Raw genomic sequence first — 21,802 nt, forward strand, 5'->3', positions numbered from 1 at the left:
TGCCCAAGTTTCTCCATAGTGTGTCCCCTGCCCCTGTACCAAATTGTAGTCAGACATCTCTGAGGCCCTTTTTCCATGGGTGATGTGTCTTAGAACTAGGGACTGTCATTTAGGTTTCATAGTAGGTTCAGAGAACATCGTCTACCTGATTTTGCACGTTCAGCCCCCAACAAAGGGTTGGTGCATAGTAGGTATTCACTAAACGTATTTTATAATTCTTTCTTTTAAATTTTAGATTTTCGAGACAAGGTCTTATGTAGCCTCATCTGATTTTGAACTTGCTATGTAGCTGAGGATGACCTTGAGTTCCTGATCAAGGAGACATATGCTGTGCAGAAGACAACTGCTTCCTGCTGTGTTTAAATCAGCTCTGGCTACGTTCAGGGAGTTAGAATGCACCTGTGAGAAACATGTCCATAGCGGGACACTCTTGCCATGAGCTTGAGCATATAAGGCTTAGTTTTGCTATGTTCTCTGAACTTCCCAGGATCCCTCTGCTGGGGTCCGGGGACACCATGCAAAGTGCTGATTTAAGACCCTGAGATGCAGGTGCCTCTCTCTCTCTTCTAGGTCCATGCTATGAGGTTCTAGGTCGGGGGGTAGGGTCACTATGAACCAATGGAGTCCTGCCCTCATGAAGCTCACTTTCCAAAGAGCTGGCCTTCATGTCAGGTCACCAGGCCCAAATGACAGTGGACAGGCTCATTGGAGTCTTCCCTGTTTTGTGCTACTCTTTACCTGTGCTCCTTGGGTGTACTGGGTGGGAAGGGGGACTCCTATGTGCCTTCCATTCTGCAGCTTCTCCAAGGTCAGTGCCAGGCTATCCCCACCTCCCCCAGACACCCCAGGTAGAAGCTTCTGGCAGCACAGACATCTCTCTAGGGCTTGGACAACCAGGATGCCTACTTTGTTTTACTCAAGACATGGGTCAGGCCCTGTGTCCAACCTTCTTCCTAGACACAGTCCAGGGATCAGACTCGTCTCTTACGATGTGGCCCCGTCACTGTGGGAAGTGGAGCCCAGAGGCCTCCGGGTCTGTCTTTCTCTGAGGTTGAGGCTGGAGTGGGGGCAGCACAGAGGAGTGTACCCCCACCCCTGGTCTCCCTTTCTACTTCTTCTCCAACATCTCCCCTATCTCCTTCCTCTCCCAGAGTGTTTTCTATTCCTAAGGCCACCCCGAGGAGCTTTCTTGAGGCCATCATCTGGGGGTCCTGGTGTCATTTCCTCATCTCTTTCCCTGGGTCACAATCTGATCAGGCAGCAGGAGAATCTGGTTTACTGAGGAGTGAAAAATACATTGTTTTCTGATTATACAGTAGTGCCCAAATGGAGCCCAGCGGCAGAGCTCAAGTCACTGGGGAATAATTGTACCAAACAGGCTCCGAGACATGCAGGGGTATGGGAAGGGGGATGTGGGCGGTCTGACCAGGGTAGTATAAGGTTTTGGCACTTAGGGAATGAAACTGCATCCTGAAGCGGGACACCACATTAAACTAACTCCCAGCCTATGTGCTCAGGGAGGCCAGCCAGCCAGCCCAACATAACACTCCAGAGACTTGACGTCCTGAGGTCACTGCCAGCAGTAATCAAAATCCCTGCCACCTCTGCCTTTCTTCCCATTGGGCTGAGAGTGGCTGAGAGGCCTCTGGAGGACCCAGCCCTCTGCTGTGTCCTTCTGTGTCCTGTGGCCTCAGCAGCCGCCACCCTTCCCTGTCTGGCAGCATTACTTCTGGTATTTGTCAGATCAGCCCGTGGAAGATCAGGCCATGGGTGGATGGCTGTGACCCTTGGGGATCAGGCCCCAGCTCCAGATCCTAGTCATGCTCAGATGTCTCTTGGTTGTGGAGAAACATCTTAAGCAAGAGCTGGTGTTTGCGGAGGCCCCTCCTGGGTGTTACTAGGGAAATTAGGCTCCTTCTTTGGGTTCTTAGACTCATTAATGAAAGAATTTCAAAAACAATTTCAGTAGAAGCTTAGGACAGATTTGTTTGTTTGTCTGTTGTTTTTGTTTTCTGAGCCAGGGTTTCTCTGTGTAGCCCTGGCTGTCCTGGAAGTCTCTCTGTAGACCAGGCTGGCCTCGAACTCACAGAGATCCACCTGCCTCTGCCTCATGATTGCTGGGATTAGAGGTGTGCACCACCACTGCCAGGCTTTCAAGGATAGTTTTATGGGCTTTGGAAAACAACAGGCAAGCAAGCTGTGACTCTTGGCAGCCGCTGGGAGGAGAGACATGGAGAAGAGGGGAAGCCGTGCCCTTGGCATTAGGCTGGCATGTTTAGCAAGGGAGGTCAGCAAGCAGGTACATGGTAACAGACAGCCATAGGGTGGAGGCAGGGATGGGTCTTAGTGCTAGAGACTGAGCAATCGCAAAGTACCAGAGAGGAAATGCTTGAGCTTTGGATAAAGAACAAGAAAGGAAAGAAGAAAGGTAAAAGTTATACTGAGTTAGGACTGGGAAGAGGGCAGAGTCGGCAAAGCTCGATGGTTGTGTCTCGGTAAGTGACTACTGGGAAGGACAGTACATTATCTGATTAGAGGGGTAATTATTCCTCTCATTTCTTTAGCTTACATCAGCCTGCCTGAGGGATGATCTCTTAGCCAGGTGATTGGCAGGTCCATTTGGATTAACTCTTAGAACAGGAGACAGAAGTGTGAATGTTCCATTCTCTGGAGGAGCAGATCAGAATGTTGCGTCTCCCCCAGAGGTATTCATTCTTCTGACCAGGACTTAAGGAGTGGCAAAGTGAGTGCTTACCTCTCTAGTGTTACCAGGAAAGCGGGAGGCAGGGTCCAAAGATTGAAGCCAAGAGGGACCAAAATCTGGGACACAAAGCGACAGTTCCCATCAGCTGACCCTCTTGTGTTGGATGGATAGCTTCACTAATATGGCACTATGCACTGGGGATTTTTCTAGATGCTTCAAAAACATTTTCTGCTATGAGTCTTCATAACAAACCTGTGCCACAGGACAATTACCTTTCCATACCTGGGGAAACTGAGGCCCAAACAGAATAAGTAAAGATGTCCTGAGTTACACAGCGGGATTGCAGCAGGTTCCTTCTGAGGTCAGATGCATCTGGGAGTGAGGAGCTCAGACTCACCTTCTGCTCACCCCGGAAATCCAGGTGAAGGGTCGGACAGCTTTCTTTGGTTAATACAACCGTGTGGAAGAGTTTCTATGGCAACCATGTTTAGTATGTGCACTACTCTGGTACTACCTTGAGTTGAGCAGTATTCATGGAGTGCGCACTAGGTTTGGGCATCGACAGCCTCCCTAGAGGTGAGGTAGCTTGGGCCCCACCCCGGGTCCCTTGCCCAGTGAGTTATCAACTGGCCCTGGAGGGTATGGACTTCCCAGGAAAGGAGGTGGGAACAGATCACGGAGGAGTCCGGGGGTCTGTCTTGGTCCCCATGTTCAGGTACTTGGAGTTAAAGGAGGGGTTAACACTCCTCCAGTCCTACCCTGCCCTCTTGACAAGCCCATTTATGATCCAGGAGATACAAATACAAATACTCCTCCCGTGAGGCCAGCAGACTGCTCCCCAGCTTCCCAGGTACGTCACATCCATCTCCCCCCAGCTTCTGACTGCTGCTCAGTCTTGAGTCCTCCAAATTCTAGTGGGTGCACTGTCTTGTCTCCCCCAAATCCCGGTGTGTTCACCCTATCCCAAGCCTCTACCCTGGCAGCCTAAACCTGCCTCTTCTCCACTTACTTCAGGGGTTCGCATAGAAGCCTCTCAGGGGCTGTGCCCTCCCGCCACGCTCTGGGGACTCTCCGAGATTACTTTGTTCTCTAGGGTTTCCTGGTGGCATTAGACATTACTCATGGCCCCAAACTTAGCTCCACAGAGACATGGGGATCCCAGCAGCAGGTCTGCCATAACCTGTCTACTAAGCAGCAGGGCCAACAGGCCCCTCTCACAAGGAGCCCCCTTTCCCGGACAGGTGCCCCCATTCTGTACCCCAGTCCCCCTCCTCAAGGAAATTCTCCTCTGCCTAGCCTCAGGCCATCCTCCAGGGCTCACTGTCATTCCAGGAAAACTTTGCCACTAACCAGGCAAACTTTGACATTGTCATGCAGAACCAGGTCCTTCCCACTCTACTCTAGGGCAGAAACTTGGCTGCCTCTTTGCATAAACAAAAAGCACATCACAAAGCATTTCCCCCAAATGCCAGCTCCTGGCCTCCAGCACACAGAGAAAGGCTGGAGCTCTGAGTCTTTTCCCCACAGGGCTTAAAGAAAGGCTCCAAGATCAATTTCTTAAAGACAGGGCTCAAGGACACTCTCCCAGGGCTTCCCCTCCCCCTGAAATCTGGGCAAAGGTGTGTTGCTTCTCCTAGTACCAGGCTCTGTGGAAGGGGGACAAGGAGGGCTGGCTGCAGTGGGGGAGGCTAGGCAACTGCTGCTCCACATCATCTATCCATCCATCCATGCATCCATCCATGTATCCATCCATCCATCCATCCATCCATCCATCCATCCATCCATGTATCCATCCATGCATCATCTATGCATATATCCATGCATGCATGCATGCATGCATCCATCCACCCATCCATCCATCTATGCATCTATCCATGCACCCTTCCATCCATCCATCCATGTATCCATGCATCCATCCATGTATCCATCCATGCATCCATCTATGCATATATCCATGCATGCATCCATCCATCCATCCATCCACCCATCTATCCATCTATCCATCCATGCATGCATGAATCCACCCATCCATCCATCCATCCATCCATCCATCCATCCATCCATCCATCCATCCATCCATCCATCCATTCTCAACTCTACTTAACACCTACTACTGGCTAGAATCACTGTAGAGTGCTTTTCAGTTATGCTAGGGAAGGTGAGGTTAGAGCAAAGGCCCTAACATTGGGCTAGGCTCCCTGTGCAAGGGGGAGCTTAGAAGAGGCAGCAGTGGGGCCCCGTCTTCCTGACCAGAGACCCTCCTGTGTGGTGGGAAGGCCTTGAGGTGGGCTGAGTTGAAGCAAGGGAGTAAAGACCATCCTCCTTTGAAATATGGATTCCTGTGTGCCCTGCCACCGCCGAACCTTTCTATTCTTTAAATTCTCTTAAGGTATCTCAGGAGTTCAGGGCTGGTGAGAGGCTGTGGGAATTCCAGGCATGTGCCTTTCCCCAGGCAGGGTGTGTGTGTGTGTGTGTGTGTGTGTGTGTGTGTGTGTGTGTGTGTGTGTGTGTGTGTGTTTTCCAGCAAAAGGGATGTTGACAGGTAGGGTGACCCAGAGCTGGGAGGTGGCCTTACCACCCCTTCCAGACCACATGGCTTCTCACATCCATCCCTTCCCTCCACACCTGTCCAACCCCAAGCCCCACATTCCCACACCTCCACCCTTTCCATCTACTTTCCATAAAGGATCCAGAGCCATCCTGGTAACAAATACGGTGTCCTTCTCCTCCCCTCTAGGCCCTTGACTGCTCTGTGAATAGATTTGGAATCCTCGCCTGTTGGTGTGGCCTCAGTGGCCCTCCCCAGAGACCCTTCCCTGTCTCTTCTGTGCATGGGCATGCCTCACCCTTCCCACTCTGACCCAGGACGTTTGCGCATGCCTGTGGTTCTGCCAGGAGCGCCATATTGCTTTGATGAACCATTCTCAGCTCTCCTGACCCACCGTGTCTGTGGGGGACCCCCTGAATTACCCTCTGGGCAGATTCCACATAAGCACAGCCTCTAGAACTGAATATGAAGTGTCCCTCACAGGCACATGGCATTATTTGGGGAGGTTGTGGAAACTTGGGAGGGTGTAGACCACTGAGGATAGGACTTTGGCGTTCTACCTGGCTTCCAGTTTGTTCTCCCTCTGCCTCCTGTCCCTGTGATGTGAGCTGTTCCACCAGGCCTTTTCCGCCATAGGTGACTGAATGAACCTTCTGGAACTGAGCCAAGTTGTTGTCTCCGTCCGGTGTTTGGTCAGTGTCAAGCAGAATGACGGACACTCTCATATTTCCCTCCAGGCTCTTATCACAGTTCTGACTGTGGAGCAGGCTTGCCAGCTTCTGAGCAAGCTTGGTAGCTTTGGAGTGTCGCTCTCTACCACCCCTCATGAAGCTAGTTTCATGCCTGTTCTCCTGACACACAGGAAGACCAACCACTCTCCACTGGGTCTCCTGGGTATCTGCCTTGGACCAGTGGAGAGGAAGAAGTCAGGACAGAGTTGTTGGGTGACTCAGTCCACAGTGTAGCCGACTCGTGTTGAGATGTCCCACTGAGAACCTAAGAAGGGCCCATCACTCAGCCGCAAAATTAACATGTATGGTGGGGTCAACACGGACACACTAATATCTAAAAAGGGGGAAAACATGGTGTTCTTTAGTTCTATCTAATGTTCCTCTTCCCCAAGCACCCAGCCTTTGGAAAGAAAAACACGTGTCATCTAGCTCTTGAGAAGCAAGCTTGTTTAAGAGCTTGGGAGAAATGGTCAGCCAGGTCAAGGTTAAGGCCTTTGTTAGTCAACTTTTCCTTGCTGTGACAAATCACCTGAGGTTGTCAACTTAGAAAGAGGAAAGGTTTCTCTGGGCTCATGGGTTCAGATGGTTCAGAACATGGTCACTTGGCCTTTCCACTGGGGGCTTATAGAGAGGCAGAAGATGATGGGGAGTGTGTGACAGATAGAGCCGCTCATGTTGAGGCTACTAGGAGGAAGCAACTGAGAAAGACAGACAGAGAGACAGACAAACTGACCAGGTCCCAATATCTTCAGGGACATGCCCCTGACAACCTAACTTCCTTCTCTTAGGTTCCAACCCCATCCCAAAAGATTCTATCAGTTTCCCGGGCACCATAGGCCAGCACAGGAGCCTTTGAGGGAAATTTCCGATGCAAACCACAGCGAGCCCTGACTCTTTGGCTGGGGCAAGTGCAGCAAAGCATGCTGAGCTAGTGTGAGTGACAGTTTGTCTCGGGCAGCTCTGGAAATGACTGACAACCCCAAGATCAAGATTGCCCGCCAATCCTACCACTAGACCATCCCTGGAAAAGATGAAGGGGAAGGGGAAGGGGGAGAGGGAGGGAGAGGAGAGGAAGGAGCTCTCGGCTGTCCTTTCCCACAAGGTCACTAATACCATCCCAAGGACACTAACCCCTGAACTCACCTAACTGATTACTTCTGAAGGTCCTCCACAAAAAGCTATCACATTAGGGATTAAAAATCTCATCCTGTGAGTGGCGTGATGCATAACTGGTCTCTATCATACACTCCTTGCTCCCACATTAGGAAACTGTGGGTGTGGGTGGACGGTATAGTACACATCTGTCCCATGATTTCTGTCCCTGAGTCGGAGGACCTGCACCTGGGGTTCATCCTTGCTACAGCAGCCACACTACAGGCTTACCCTTCCCTCCTGTAGGCCTGCATCCCTGGACCCCCTCTGAAGCATGGCAGTGCCCCAGTTGACCGTTAACTGGGCAGCGCCCAGACAAACTGACAACGATCCTGCTCTTGTGCCATGGGCCTCAGGCAACCCCTGGTATCTGCTGCCCGTGGCTGGGAGCTGGCTTCGCTGCCAGGCTTGCTCACAGCGCAAGCCTGTTGAGTTTCCATGTGACCTGTGAGGATGGGAACCTGTTCCTCTCACACGCACAGGCAGCAAGGTGTCCAAGTGGGCTGTGCCTTTCCTTTTTGGCCATGGGGGCTGCTTTGTACTCACCCTGTCCCCGTCCCCACCTTCAGGGGAAGACCCTACAGACTAAGGACGAAGGTTGCAAGGTTGCTTTTCCTCCCCTGCTCCTTCCTGCTGCTGTGGGACCTTCCCTGGACCTCCACCTTTCCCAACTGTGATTCTCAGCAGAAGTCTGGGGGCCATAATGACCTGGCCTTGCTCATCATCGATAACGCGATTAAAAATAAAGACAACTCCTTTTTTCCTTGAGTAAAAGATCTGGTTTTTAAAGCTGTTGTCTCAGCACAGACTGAAAAAGAAAATCTAGCTTGGGCCTCAAGGCTGAGGCAGCAGTGCCTGTGGTTTGGGGGGGGGGTCCACCCACTCCCCAGACCTCATGCAGAACAGTGGAGCAATACCGTTTGCCAAGTATGAAAAATACAGTTTGGGTTTCCATAAACACTGTTCCATCGTGTGTGTGGAAATCGGGTCCTCGCAGGAGCTCTGTGAGACACACGTCCACTCTGATGTTATGAAGGAGGCAGTGGGCTATGGGTGGTGGGCAGGGGGCGGTGAGTGAGGTGGGCAGCGGGCTGTGGGCAGTGGGCGAGGTGGCACAGCCCTTGGGCTCTGCTTTCTGAGCTGCAGGTGCTAAGGTGGGTGCTTGAGTGTTGAGTAGATGGTCCTCAGGCGCCAGTGCCCTGCTGCCCAGACAGACAGTACATTGGGGGTACTCAAGATGAGCACACAGCACGGAGCCATGATGCTATGTCAACCATGCTCCTGCACTTCTTCGCCAAAGGAGAGGCGGGCAAGAGACCAGAAGCCAACCTATAACCAGAGATTGTCTGTCCGTGCAGAAGTTCCTGGCAGAGCCTGGGTGTTGGGATCAGGGGTGGCATCGGTTGGGGACCAGTGAGCTCGTTAGCTCTCTGCTCTGATGGGTGCCATCTTTATCCACGCGCTGTGGTGACAGCAGCGGCCACTGGGCTGTGTGTCTCACAAGCCCCGGGTCCCTCTCCACCCCATCCATCACCGTGATGATTTGCTTTTCCTTATTCTGCTCAGACTCCTAAGGCATCTTCCCGCTGTCTAGAGGGAGCAATTACGAAAAACCTGAATATTGAGGTGGGGTGGGCTCTGGCTGGTGCAGCTTAGCCCTGCTCGTCCATCGAGGGCTCGTGGGAAGCCTCTGGGTCCGGTCTGCATACAGACGGCATGTGCGGCTGGTCCATGCTCCCCTCAGTGACTCCACTGATTTTCTTCCTTCAGCAAGTGTTTGCTGGCCATGTGCTGCTCTGCTCTGGGCCTTGGGGGGAGAGGCATCCAAGGAAGGGCAATAAGGACTGAGGCGAAGCTCAGTGGCAGTGATGTAGCAGGCTTTCTGGGACCACCAGCTCCCAAATCATGACACAGAGACTTGTTAGTCATGAATGCTCGGCCTTGGCTTAGACTTGCCCCACTAGCCCTTATAACTTAATTTAACCTGTTTCTCTTCATCTACATTTTGCCTCGGGGCTTTTTACTTTTCTTTCATTCTGTTTGTCCTACTTCCTCCATGTCTGTCTCTCTGTCTGCCCCCTAGCTGACTAGCTAGCCCCTGGCTGCTCCCTGCCAGCCCTGGCTGCCTGCCCCACCCCCACCCCTGCCCAAGAGAGCTAGCCTTATGCCTGTGGGCCTGCCTGAGAGCTGCGTTCAACTGGGATCTGTGTTTAAGGGAGAGCTGAATTTAGCTCTAGGTAGTTGGTGCCGGTACTGTGGCAGGTGTTTTCACTTAGCTTGTTGTTTCTACTTAATGCACTGGCCGCTCAAGTGCTCCCTGTATGGCAGAGCCTCTTAAAGGAGCCGTGTCCTATTTATTTGTTTATTTATTTACTGAAACAGCAACACATCTTTACCTAGTTAAACAAATGCAGCATAAACAAATGCAGCACTTCTTTACATAGTTAAATGGATGTTCTATTCCTCAACACAGTGGGACTTAAGAAGGATGGGGTACCAATTCTCCATAGGAGGAGGTCTGAACCTTGAGCGTCCCTTCAAAGAAAAATTGACCCCTAGCCTGCACTACAAGAAGGAACAGCGTTTGCCCAGCCAGTGCAGTGAAGGGCTATTCCACAAAGTTCTGAGTGTGAGGTGGGAAGAGGGGGGTGACCCCATGGCAAGGAAGCTTTCAACAGCGCTGAGCCTGAGGTTAGCCTAGCATGTGTTTCTAGATGGTGGTGGCCATGCTGTAGACCGTGGGAGTTCGTGCTCCTGCCCTTTTATGCTGTGGGCACCTGGGGACGCCTACAGATGCCTGCTAAGGCTAATGTTTTTGTTTCTGTTCTCTCTCTCTCTCTCTCTCTCTCTCTCTCTCTCTCTCTCTCTCTCTCTCTCTCGGGGGTGGGGGGTGGGGGGGGCGGGTACACATGCCTGGGTGCTACAGAAGCCAGAGGATGACATTGGGTGTTCCACTCTTACTTTTCAAGCTATCCTCTTAAGATAGAGTCTCTCTCGGAACCTGGAGCTAGGCTGGCAGCTGGGAGCCATAGGGATCACCACCCCCCTTCCAGCCCTGGGATTACAAGTACAGGCAAGGCCATTTTTCATGTGGGCATGGGGATTTGAACTCAGGATCTCATGCTTACACAACAGACACTGTTATCTACTAAGCTATCTCCCTAGCCCCCAGAATAATGTTTTTAAGTGTTTTTTAAAAAGCACACAAAAATAAAATAGTGCTCAAAATGTGAAAGAAGACCATGACAGGCATGACAGAGAACAAGGAAGGCAGAGTAAGAGACTTAGTGATAACTGCTCCCCGTTAACAGGATGAAGGAAGAACTCGTCATGGGTTCAAAGTGGTCCACATTTCCAAGTGCGGCATCCTTCAGCATCCTTGAGCATTGAAGGGCTCAGCTCCAGAATGCCTTTCAGGAGTTCAAGTTCCCAAAGTAATATGTTGTGGTGTTTGTGTTTAACCTACACACACACACTCCCACACACAAGTGATGTTTACATGACTTATAATACTTCATAAAGCATAAATGTTATGTAACTGGCTATTGTGTTGTTTAGAAGGAAATGACAAGGGAAAAAGTCTATACATTTTCTGTGAACTTTTCCCCAAATATTTTTGTTCTGGGGTTGGTTGAATCCTTGGACACAGAGTCTGTGGGATATGTAGCAATGTGCACAGGTAACATTTCACAGAGTAGCCACAACCAGGAACGACTTCTACTCTGACAGTTTCATTCCTTCTGGAGGGAAAGCCATGCTTCAGTGAGAGCTGATGTGAATTCTGTGGTCCAGGTTCAGCTCTGAGGGCAGACTATGGGCCAGGAAGTGGATGTCTCAGGAGGCCACTGCAGAAATCCAGGCAGGTGGTAGTAGCATCCAGGGGCAGGGAGAGTCATAGAGGGATGGATCTAGAGGCAGTTTAGAGTTGAACAAATGTTGGAGATAAATATGCAAAGAGAAAAAGACAAGCAGGGCCCCTGGGTTCTTACCTGGGGGCTTAGGGACAAGATGTCAGGAGCACAGCTGGAGTGGTCTTTGGCCCATAGTTCCTGCTGATATCTCCCTGGCTGTCTTTCAGGTCAATGAAATCTACCATGATGAGTCCTTGGGGGCCCACATCAATGTTGTGCTGGTGAGGATTATCCTGCTGAGCCACGCCAAGGTGAGTCCTCCTGTCTGATACTCTCTGGAATGAATGGGGCCCTGAAAATGAGGTTTGGCCTTTCTTTGAGACTGCTTGCTCTCCCATACCACCCTGCCTTTCCCTGGACACCCTATGGCCCTATAACAAGCAAGAAGCTGTGAGCTCCCGCCCTCCCCCCCCAGACTCCTTGTACCCTTCACCATGATCAAAGACTCTTTGTTCAGGTTATACAGTGTGACATGGCCAACAGACCAGTGGGCCCTACCACTGCAGAGAGAGCCATGGTCCCCAGAGGCCGAGACACAGACAGCATGGGTGTGCCCAGAACACTGGGATTCTCTTGCTGTAGTCTCTGAGGGTAGGAAAGAGGGAGGCAGTGAGCAGACACATGGTAGCCTCACCATAGAGTCTCAGCAGATTCCTGAACAAGACTGCCTGCCCCAAGGTGCCTAGAATTGGCCCCGAGGAATCAGGGCAAGTGGATGGCAGCCCGGAGTGTAGACAGACACACAAGACTAAAGCGAGATTGAGCTGAGACAGGAATTCTGTCTTTGAGGGGATAGGGGTTCTGGATGGTTGGTTTTTTGAGAAAAACCCTGAAATGATTTGCTGTTATCTGTCAGTGTTTGTAACATCAGACATCAGAGCGCTCAGGAATTCCTGGGTCCCGTGCCCTCCATCCCTCTCTGAGCACGTCGAAAACCTGTGCTCGCCTCTCAGACCTCCCGTCCTCAGCTCCACCAGGTCCCTCCGACCCTACCTGCCTCCTCTTGCTCTTAAACGCCGAGCCCCTTCCCCCACAGCCCCGGAGGGTGGTAGTTACTCTTGTTACTGTGATAAAATGCCCGACAAAAGCAATTTAAGGAAGGATTTATTTGGGCTCAGAGACAACGCTCCAAAGAAAGCTATTAGGCACAAAGGAGAGAGCAGCAAAGAGCTGACTGAGGGGATGTTTAATACCGCACTCAGGCTCTTTAGGATTTGCATGTTGGGAGTCAGAGTGATGGCGGGGATCAAGCGGTCGCAGTGGTGATGATGTCATTTGTCCTTGTCTCTTCTCTGTGGAACCGGAGGATGCTTTAAAGTGACACACGTGTTTAAGTCATGACGGAAATGTCAGGGCGTTTCCTATGACTAGAAAGGAAAGCCTTTCCCAGAGATGTGCTCCAAGCCTGACCAGAGGTGACAGGAGAATGCTTACAAACCTAAAAACAACTGAACCACTTTGAAAAGCTTTCTTTTGCTTTTGAGACGGGTTCTCATGTAGCCCAGGCTAGCCTTAAATTCCCTATGTAGCCAAGGATGACCTTGCACTCCTGATCCTCCTTGCCTCCTTCTCCCAAGCGTTTGGGTTACAGGCGTGTGCTAGCCCCCCTGTGTTTATGTGATGTTGGGGACTGAACCCAGGATTCTGAGCATGCTAAGCAAGCACTCTACCAACTGAGCTACAACCCCAGGCCTTGAAAACACTTTTTAAAACTGACTTGGAAGAATATTGGAACTGCGACTGTAGATGGGGTGGTTTGATAAGGGACTTGTGCACCCATGGGTTTGGGTGTCCAGGGTGGGGGGTGGGGCTGGAAGCAAGCCCTCTCATCCAGGTTACTTGTGATGACTGTAAGGAAACGTGCATCTCACGTCTCCTGGGAGGAGGGGAAGCACTGAAGGCCATCCGCTCCGCCAGGAAGCTGTGGGGAGATTCTGCCATGCTGTGGGCACCCCCAACAGTCTCGTAATGATTAGCTTTTTCTTTTCTTTTTTTTTTTTTTTTTTTTTTTTTTTTTTTGTCAACTTGATGTAAGCCAGGCTCATCTGGAAAGAGGGAACCTCAACTGAGAAAATGCCTCCGTAAGATTGGCCTGTTATTGGCAAGTCTGTAGGGCACTTCTTTTGACGGGTGATCAATATGGGAGGGCTCAGCCTGCCACCCCTGGACAGTTCGTCTGGGATGGTATAGGAAATCAAGCTTAACAAGTCATGAGGAGCACGTCATTAAGCAGCGCTCCTCCATGGCCTCTGCTTAAGTTCCTGCCTCTAGGTTCCTTCCTTGAGTCCCTGCCCTGACGTCCCTCAGTGACCTGCTGTGATCAGTACATGTAAGCCAAATAAATCCTTTCCTCTCCAAGATGCTTCTGCTCATGATGTTTATGACAGCAATATGAAGTTTTCCTCCTTCCTCCAGGAGAGCCAGCCCTACTTCCCCAGACTGGCTCACTCCCGCTCTTCCATCCTGGCCTGGATCCTCTGCTGTTGTGGTAACTTCCAGGCTTTTGGCAGAAAGGATGGAGATGAGATTGCCTCCATTTAATTGGGAAAATGGATTCATACTCTATCATGGTCATGCTGCCTTGGACAGCTGTGAGGCAGAGTCGCACTGAACACAGACACTGAAAGAGACTGATTTCAAAATATACGAACATGCATTGTTTTATAGTCTCCTTACTTAATAGTCCCTTGGAATGAGTGAGACTACACCAGCAAACACAGCTCCCTCAAGCCAGAAATGCTGAAGTCCTTGATGTCCTTCCCTCTGCTTTTTCTTTTCAAACAAAACCATAAACTTTAATTTTTTGTAGGCATTTATATTTTTTGTCTTTTTTAAAATTTATTTTTGAGATTGTAATTATATCATTTCTCGCCTCCCTTTTATGTCTCCAAAGACTTCTATGCCCCCTTCCTTGCTCTCTATCAAGTTCATGGCCTCATTTCCATTCATTGTTTTTACGTGCATATATGTATATACATATATATTCCTAGATATAAACTGCTCAGTCTGAATAATTGTACTTGTATGTGTGTTTTCATGGCTGACCATTTAATATCAGATGGCCAGTTGGTGGGCTCTTCCCTGGAGAAGACTGTCTCTCCTGCTCTCAGCTTTCCGTAGCTGCCTGAGGTTCCCTGTGGTTTAGCATCTCTATTGGTCTGCGACATTGTTCAGCTCGTGTTTACAGTCTTGTTGGTGAGACTTTATGGGTGCCTCTGCAACTGCTGGGAGACACAGTCTCATGGGAAACTTCCTGGCCCTCTGGCCCTTCAGTCTTCCCACCCCCTCTTATGCAATGTCCCCCGAGCCTTAGATGTGGACTTTGTAGATGTATCCATGGGGACTGGACTCCACAACTCTGCATGCTGATTGGCTGTGGCTTTCTGTAATGGTCTCCATTCTCCCCTGATTTTATGGTACGTATGATCTGTTCAGAAAGGGAGGAAAGCTTGCCATAGGTTGGTCTGTTTTCTGTAACGTTGGTCTGGGCAACAGGTGACAGCTTTCATTCCCTGCCTGGTCCCCACCATACTAGTTAAAAGGAAAAGTTTAAAAACTGCAAGTTTTGTTGCTTCACAAAGCCATGGATCCTTTGAGGCCTGAACAGTGTCTGTCTGTCTCCTAGTCTGGATGCTGTACGGGGGTAAGCCTTCCAGCTCTGTGCTGGAAGGACAGAGAATAGCAGAGAGTGGAGGAAAGAATACCAGGATGGAGGTAGCAGACACGGATGCTGACATGGTCAGGCCATGGGGGTTGGAGAGACGGTTCACGGTTCAGATCATTCTGCAACCTGAGGGCTGGAGTTTGGATTCGCATTAGCACATAATAAGCTGGGTGTCTGTGCAAATGCCTGAAGCCCCAGCTCCAAGGGAGACAGAGACAGGAGGATTGCTAGGCTTTTCTGGCAGTCTGGTTCAGAGAAAGATAGAGAGAGAGTGAGAGAGAGAGAGAGGTTGCCTTAAAGGAATAGAGAGTTAGAGAGGAGAACACTGGCATCCCCTTCTGACCTACATATGTACACAGGCATGCACACACATATGTGCATACACACTCTCCTACACACACATAAACAAACAAATTTAAAAAGCCAGATTGGAGCTGAAGATGTAGCTTGGTTGGTAAAGTGTTTGCCTGATTGGCACAAAGCCCTGGCTTTATCCCCAGCACTGTATGAACAGGGGTGAGGGTAGGGGCTGGCATACAACCATAATCTCAGAGCTGTTGAGTTGGATCGGAGGCTGGAGGAGCAGGAGTTCAAGGTCATCCTTAGCTATATAGTAAGTTTGAGACCAGCCTGGTATACATGAGCCCCTGTCTCAAAAATAAATAAAGGCAGATCACAGTACAGGGGTCCATATGTCTCTGCCATGGAATTTGGCTTTCTTAGAGTGACATGACCTGTTGCATTTCTAATAGGGTCCCTGCACTGAGGACACTATTGTCATTAACGGGAAGATGTGTAGATTGGAACATGGCTACGATGGAGGAGAAAGGAAGGCAGATAACAGAGTGTGCTGGGAGACCACATTGAGAGCACCTGGGTGCGGGTGGGTGCAGGGAGAGAGACACTCAGGTAGATGAGTTGACCTGCTGTGGTTCGAGGTGTTGTCATCTGAAGTCCCATTCCCAAAGTGTTGACCCTCAGGTGGCACTACCTGAGGAGGAGGTGGAACTTGCGGCATGTGGGTGGTCTTTGGTCATTGGGGTGTGTTCTTTAAAGGGATGCAGGACTCTGCCTCCTGTCTGCCTCTGCTCCCATTGGAGATGTGGCCACTTGTTCCTGCCGTGGTGTGTCACCCTCCTCAGAGGACATATCAACAAGGCTCTTGGACGTTGAACCTCCAAAAACAACGAGCTAAGGGAACCTTTTTGGTTTACAAAGTTTATTGTCATGGGCATTTTATCACAGTGACGAAAGACTGACTGGGCCTACTCAGGACAGGAAATGCAAGGTCAGATGTTGATGTGGGGAGGGGAGAAGCTCATGAGTTCACTTGAGGTGTGCCGGCTGCGTGGTGGCCCAGTCGATGTGGCCAGGATAGGTGGTGAGCACCTGGGCCTGGAACCCCAGGGAAACCTGGAGTGTTGAGATGGAGATGAGAAATGTTTGCACAGGGGAGTAGGCCATGTGAGGTGGCAGCTGAGAAAGACCGTAGGTGACATGAAGACAGATGGGCAGAACAGGGGTGACTGGTGCATAGAGCGGGGGAGGCTCCCTTGTTTTTAAAGTTTTGAAAAAAGTCCCAAGATGATAGGTAGACTGCCAATGTTTTAAAGGTGGGAAAAGAAGCAAGTTTCCCTGACGATGTTCTGTGCAGCTGAATGGTAATAGATGTGTACACAGGAAGCAGGGGGTAGACAGTACTCCTAAAGCAAAGGAACAGGTGCTCCCCATGGCTGCATGTCCCAGGGACTTTGGAACATGCGGAGTGAAGCTCGATGGGACACATTGGGACACATCGATCTTCAAACCCCTTCTTTCACAGTGGGATCCTTTCCTCCAGACAGTTTCATTCCACAGAATTTGCTTTGGAAAAATGCCACCTATGAGGCAGTGGCGGTAAAACCAGCAACGAGTGGGTTCTTCCAAGCAAACACGGGGACTTGAATTTGGATCCCTAGCATTGGTTTAGAAACAATCTGGGCATGGTGGGACATGTCTATAACCCCTGAATGAGGGCAGGAGATACAGGAGGGTCCCTGGAGATCACTGACCAGCCAACAAAGCTAGGCCAGGATATCCAGGTCCAGGATAGACCCTGACTCAAAAATAAGGTGAAGAGCAATTGAGGAAGACACCCAACGTTGACCTCCTGCCTCCATATGCATAACACACACACACACACACACACTCACCACACTCACACACACACTTGTCACACTCACACACACCACCACACACACACACTCACCACATTCACACACACACCACACATACCCCCCATACACACTCACACACACACACACTCACCACACTTACTCATACACACACTTACCACACACACACTTACCACACACACACTCACACACTCAGTTATCACACACACTCATCACACACGCACTCACCACACACACTCACTTGTACTCACCACACACACACAAGTGTAAGCAATAAAAACCCATAAGTTACTGGCACATAAGTGGTTCTCATACTGTGATTTAAGTTTTTTTCTTAGACAGATTTAAATAGCAGGAAACTAATATCCAAGAAGAGCAGACAAAATTATAATTGTTTTCTGTTAAAACCCAGGAGAATCCATTGTAAAATCCATGGAGCAAAAGCCTTAGTGATACAGACAAACCCAGTGAGTCACTTAATGGGTATATGAGAAATGTGTAAACAGGCAATTTGCCATTGTGCTAACATCACGGTGTCCTCAAACTAAGATGGCCAGGATGTCACTAGGTGATATCATCACATGAGACCACTATCATATACACTGTCTGATTTTGACTGAAAGTTCATATGCAGACATTGTGACTTAACAACACCCGAGTAGCAGGGCTAATTTAGAGAGCAAAGTTCCCTGCACCAAGACTGGAGAGATGGTTCAGAGGTTAAAAGTGCTTACTGCTCCCGGGGAGGACCAGACTTGGTTACCAGCACCTACAAGGTGACTCACAACTGAGTGAAACTCCAGTTCTAGAGAAACCGACTCCCTTCTCTGGCCTCTGTGGTGTCTTGCACGCACATGGTGCACATCTACCCACACACACTCACATACATACACATAATTTTGTTAAGGTCCCCTGCATCACAGTTACCCACATGTCTCTGAGGTGGTACAAGACAGACCTAGGACACACAGAAAGAAAGGGTACACTGTTCATGACAGGGAAATAAAAAGCGTAGGTCACTGTTTCTTCTAGAAAGACCAAGAGAGGAGAGATGTTGGTTTTTCCAGGTTAAGAACTGGATATTTGACAGGATGGTTCTGGGTTTCATTACAAATAGGAACATTTCAGAACAAGTGTGTGTCCTGTGGCAAGACAGTGCAGGGACAGCTTGCTGCCCTGGTCTCTGGAATGGAATGCTCTTGGACTGTGACAGGAAGTGAATCCAGCTTGGGAGTCTTGGTATCCTGGATTTCCTGACTGCCTGCTCCCAAATACCCGGCAGCCGCTTCCCAAATGACCACATAGAGGCTTATATTAATTATAAAAGCTCAGCCAATAGTTCAGGCTTATCGCTAGGTAGCTCTTATATTAATTAACCATATCTATGTTTAGACACATGGCTTGGTATCTTTTCTCAATACAGCATTCTCTGCTTTTTGCCCGCATCTCTTCTAACTCTTCCCTTCCTCATCCCATCATTCTCAGTTTGGCTTTTCTGCCTAACTGGATCCTATGCAGCCATTGGCCAGTCAGCTTGTTTATTAAACCAATCACAGCAATGTATATTCACACAGTGTAAGGGAATATTCCACAGCAGGATGTAGAAATGCAAACAAGGAAATCATGTTAGGAGGACGTGGTGCTGGACTGCCAATCTGGAGAGCTGGCGTGGAGGGAGGAGAGTGAGCACAGACCGCAGCTGGGCTGCATGGAGAAGGTTTCAAAGCTGGAAATGAACATGCTCAGACCAGAACATGGAAGAAACCCACAGAAGGGTGCTAGTTAGCTTTTAGTAGCTGTACCAAAATACCCGAGGCAGATAACTTAAAGGAAGGAAAAATGCAACCCAGCTCACGAGGTCAGAGGTTCCAGACCATGGCTGTTCAACCTGTGGCTTTGGAACCTTTAGTGACAGAAGAGCATTGGAGGGAACATGGAGTGAGTGAGCGAAGGGTACTCACCTCCAGATTAGAGCTGGGAAGAAGTTGGGAAGCAAAGGGAAGAGCTGTGTTGTAGCCCCGTCTCCTAGGGTGTGACCCCAGTGACCTAACTTCCTCCGACTAGGCTCCTCCTCCAAAAGGGTCTGCCACCCCAATGACACCTCAACAGGTGACCAAGTCTTTAACAGACCCCTTGGGGGACAGCATAGAGCTAAATAGCAAGAGGCCTGGCGCTTGGCTGTGGACCAACAGCCCCAGGCTGCAGGGCCAGAAGCCACATCGGCAAGGAAAGGCTGTGTGCCCCCTGGGGCCCCAGGCCACACAGGACAGGGGTGCTCCGTTCCAGAGCAGCTGGAAGGGCCCACAGAGCCTGGCCAAGCAAGGATCCAGCCTCTAGCCCTACTTGATCGCACACCAATAACTTCTGCAGATGAATTATTAGAAAAGGCAAATGTGGCTGAGCCCAAGATATTAAAAAAATATCCCTGTTTTTTTTTTAAGTGATTAAACTCCATAAATTTTCCGAGACTCTCACTCCCTCCAGTTACTTATGAAAGTTTCTCATTTCTGCACTTATCTTGTGCAGGCGGCATCTGCAGCCACGGGTCACAGACTATCTTGTGTAGCTCCGGGGCAAGCGAGGCTTTCTGTGTTGGGGCTTCCAAAGAGTGCCATGGTTGTAGGAGATGTACTCTGAGCTCAGGAGCCCTGGCCTCCCAAGTCCGTCCTGTGGTGTGCAGGCACAAGAGCAATGCAGCTGCTCCTTGTCTAGTCACAGACAAGACGCCAGCACCAGGAAGCCAACACAACGAGGTGAGGCAGACCTCGGACAGAGTGGCCAGGCAGAGCCCCGAGGGCCAAGAGGCTCAGTGTGTGCTGCCCCTACCCTCTCCCCATGTAGACTCAGTCATGGGGAAAGCAAAGCTGGGCTGCTAGATGGGACTCTAGGGACGGGACGTGGTTCACAATAACAGATGGATCCTGGGAAGACATTCTGCATGGGACTTCTGGGTTCCCGCTGGGGACTGTGACAGTTAAACTTGATTGTCAACTGGATAGGATTCATATTCACCATGGAAACAAGTCTCTGGGGCTCTCTAGATTTGGTTAAGTGTGGTTGGAAGACCCACCCTGAATGTGGGTGGCACCATCGCGTAGGCTGGGGTCCTGAATACAAAGGAGAAAGGAAAGAGAGCTTCCGGATTCTCCACGTCACGTGACCGGCTGCCCTCCGTTCCTGCCATGGTGACTTCCCTTCCATTTCATGCACCCTGAAACTGAGAGCCAAAGTAAACCCCTCCTCCTTTAAGTGACCTTTGTCAAGCCCGCTGTCACAGCCGCGGAAGAGGTGACTAATAAAAAGAACGAGGCTTCCTCTCTACAAGAGCTTAAGCCCTCCCAGACCAAGGTGGCTGCACCCAGGCTGCCTACCACAGTCAGAGGGCGTCCCGGGGTGTGAAGCCATCGCCTGGTCTTTGGCAGAAAGTGTCTCAGGCCCGCAGCTCCGACTAGTCATTCCTAGTTGTCACTGGAAGTGTACCAGGCCCCTCATCCGGGTCCCTCCCTGCCTTGTCCCGGGTCCCACTGGACTCCAGTGGGGGTAAAGTTGGCAATACTTACCCGAGTGGCATGTTGTTTCTCTCTAGCTTATGGGAGGCCTCCGAGTCATCGCAAGTTTTTCCTAAAACAACATTTTTCTCCATTTCTTTAAAAAAAAAAAAAAAAAAACAGAAGAAAAGAGATTATCTTATTTTACACAATATGCCACCAGCCAGGGAGCCGAGCATCAGCCGCACTCGTGGGTTGCGTAGCAACTGGCTTTTCAATTGATTTTTTGAGAAGGAACCAAAGCTACTCAAGTGTTCTCATTTTAAATATTTCCTTGGATGATGGAAATCAAAGGAAATGGAGATGAGAGACTTGGGGACATTCCGAGGACAGAAGGTATCGTGTGGAGGCCAGCTCAAGACAGGGTATGGGAGGCTTGTTGGAATTTGTCAGCATTCAGGGTGAAAGGTCAGACATTCTTGGTCTGTCAGTAGAAGGCAGAGACATGTGGGAGGAAAGCCTTGGACCAGCAGCCCCACTGGGTTCCTGCCGTGTGTTCCCGGATATCAGCCACAGAGGGGCTAAGATGAGAAGCGGAGGCTTCTTCCAGGTAGCCTTGCATCAGGGACCCAGGAGGGCTGTGCACAATCTATACTTTAGCCTGGGAAAGGCCCTCTGGCATCCCGATGGGGGCAAGACATAATGACCAGTCCCTACTCAGCCTCGACACACCTTCTCACCCAGATGTCTTTGGGTCTAGAGTAGATGAGACGTTATTAGGGCTAGACACTGCCATTGGGGGGTGTCTATTTGAGCTTTGTCCGATCTATACCTTAGATCGGATGCTTAATAAACCAGAGAAGTTTGTACCTCATAGTTCTGAAGGCTGAGAATTCCAAGTTCAGAATTCCAGCAGATCTGGAGTCCTCACAGACAGCTGCATGCTCACAGGGTGGCAGAAAGGACGGGTCTCAGATCAATGCTAAGCAGAGCCGCTCCAGTTCAGGGGACTTTGTCCTCCTGGCCTGATGGCCTCCTAGGGTCCCACATCTTAATATTATTGCACTAGAAATTAGTTTCCAGCATGTGAATTCTGACTTTTAGAACACAACAGGAGACCCACTCCGCTTTGAACACCGTTCTAGCAGCTTGGCTTTCTCGGAAGGCCATGCCTTCCTGCCCTCTCTCTTTTGGGTGTTCTAGGAGGCGTCTATACCATGACCTTTAAGCCACCCACACTATCTTGTATGCACAGCTGGGATCAGAAGACCCCAGATTTGGGGGATACCCCAGCGGCAGGCAGGCAGGCTGGGTGTGGTAGAGCTTGGGTTGAACCGTCGGCTCTGTTCTGGGCATTTGTCCCGGCCCATGGGCACTTGCGGGACTTTGAATGAGGTACTGAACATCACAGAGCCTTGGTTTCTCCGGGA

General features: G+C 50.2%; 1 protein-coding gene across 2 annotated transcripts in view; it reads left to right on the forward strand.

The window, feature by feature from the left end:
* Adamts2 (ADAM metallopeptidase with thrombospondin type 1 motif 2) overlaps positions 1-21,802 on the forward strand; it is a 209,344-nt gene that overhangs the window by 150,275 nt on the left and 37,267 nt on the right. For both annotated transcript variants that reach the window (XR_013053258.1, XM_076578283.1), the window contains exon 5: positions 11,214-11,297. Coding sequence is in view for 1 of the 2 variants with exons in the window: in XM_076578283.1 (XP_076434398.1) it covers positions 11,214-11,297 (84 nt within the window). In the remaining variant the exon portion in view is untranslated. The remainder of the gene's footprint in view (positions 1-11,213; positions 11,298-21,802) is intronic.

This window comes from Peromyscus maniculatus, chromosome 8 (genome assembly GCF_049852395.1).
Source record: "Peromyscus maniculatus bairdii isolate BWxNUB_F1_BW_parent chromosome 8, HU_Pman_BW_mat_3.1, whole genome shotgun sequence".
In the NCBI taxonomy this organism is placed as follows: domain Eukaryota; kingdom Metazoa; phylum Chordata; class Mammalia; order Rodentia; family Cricetidae; genus Peromyscus; species Peromyscus maniculatus.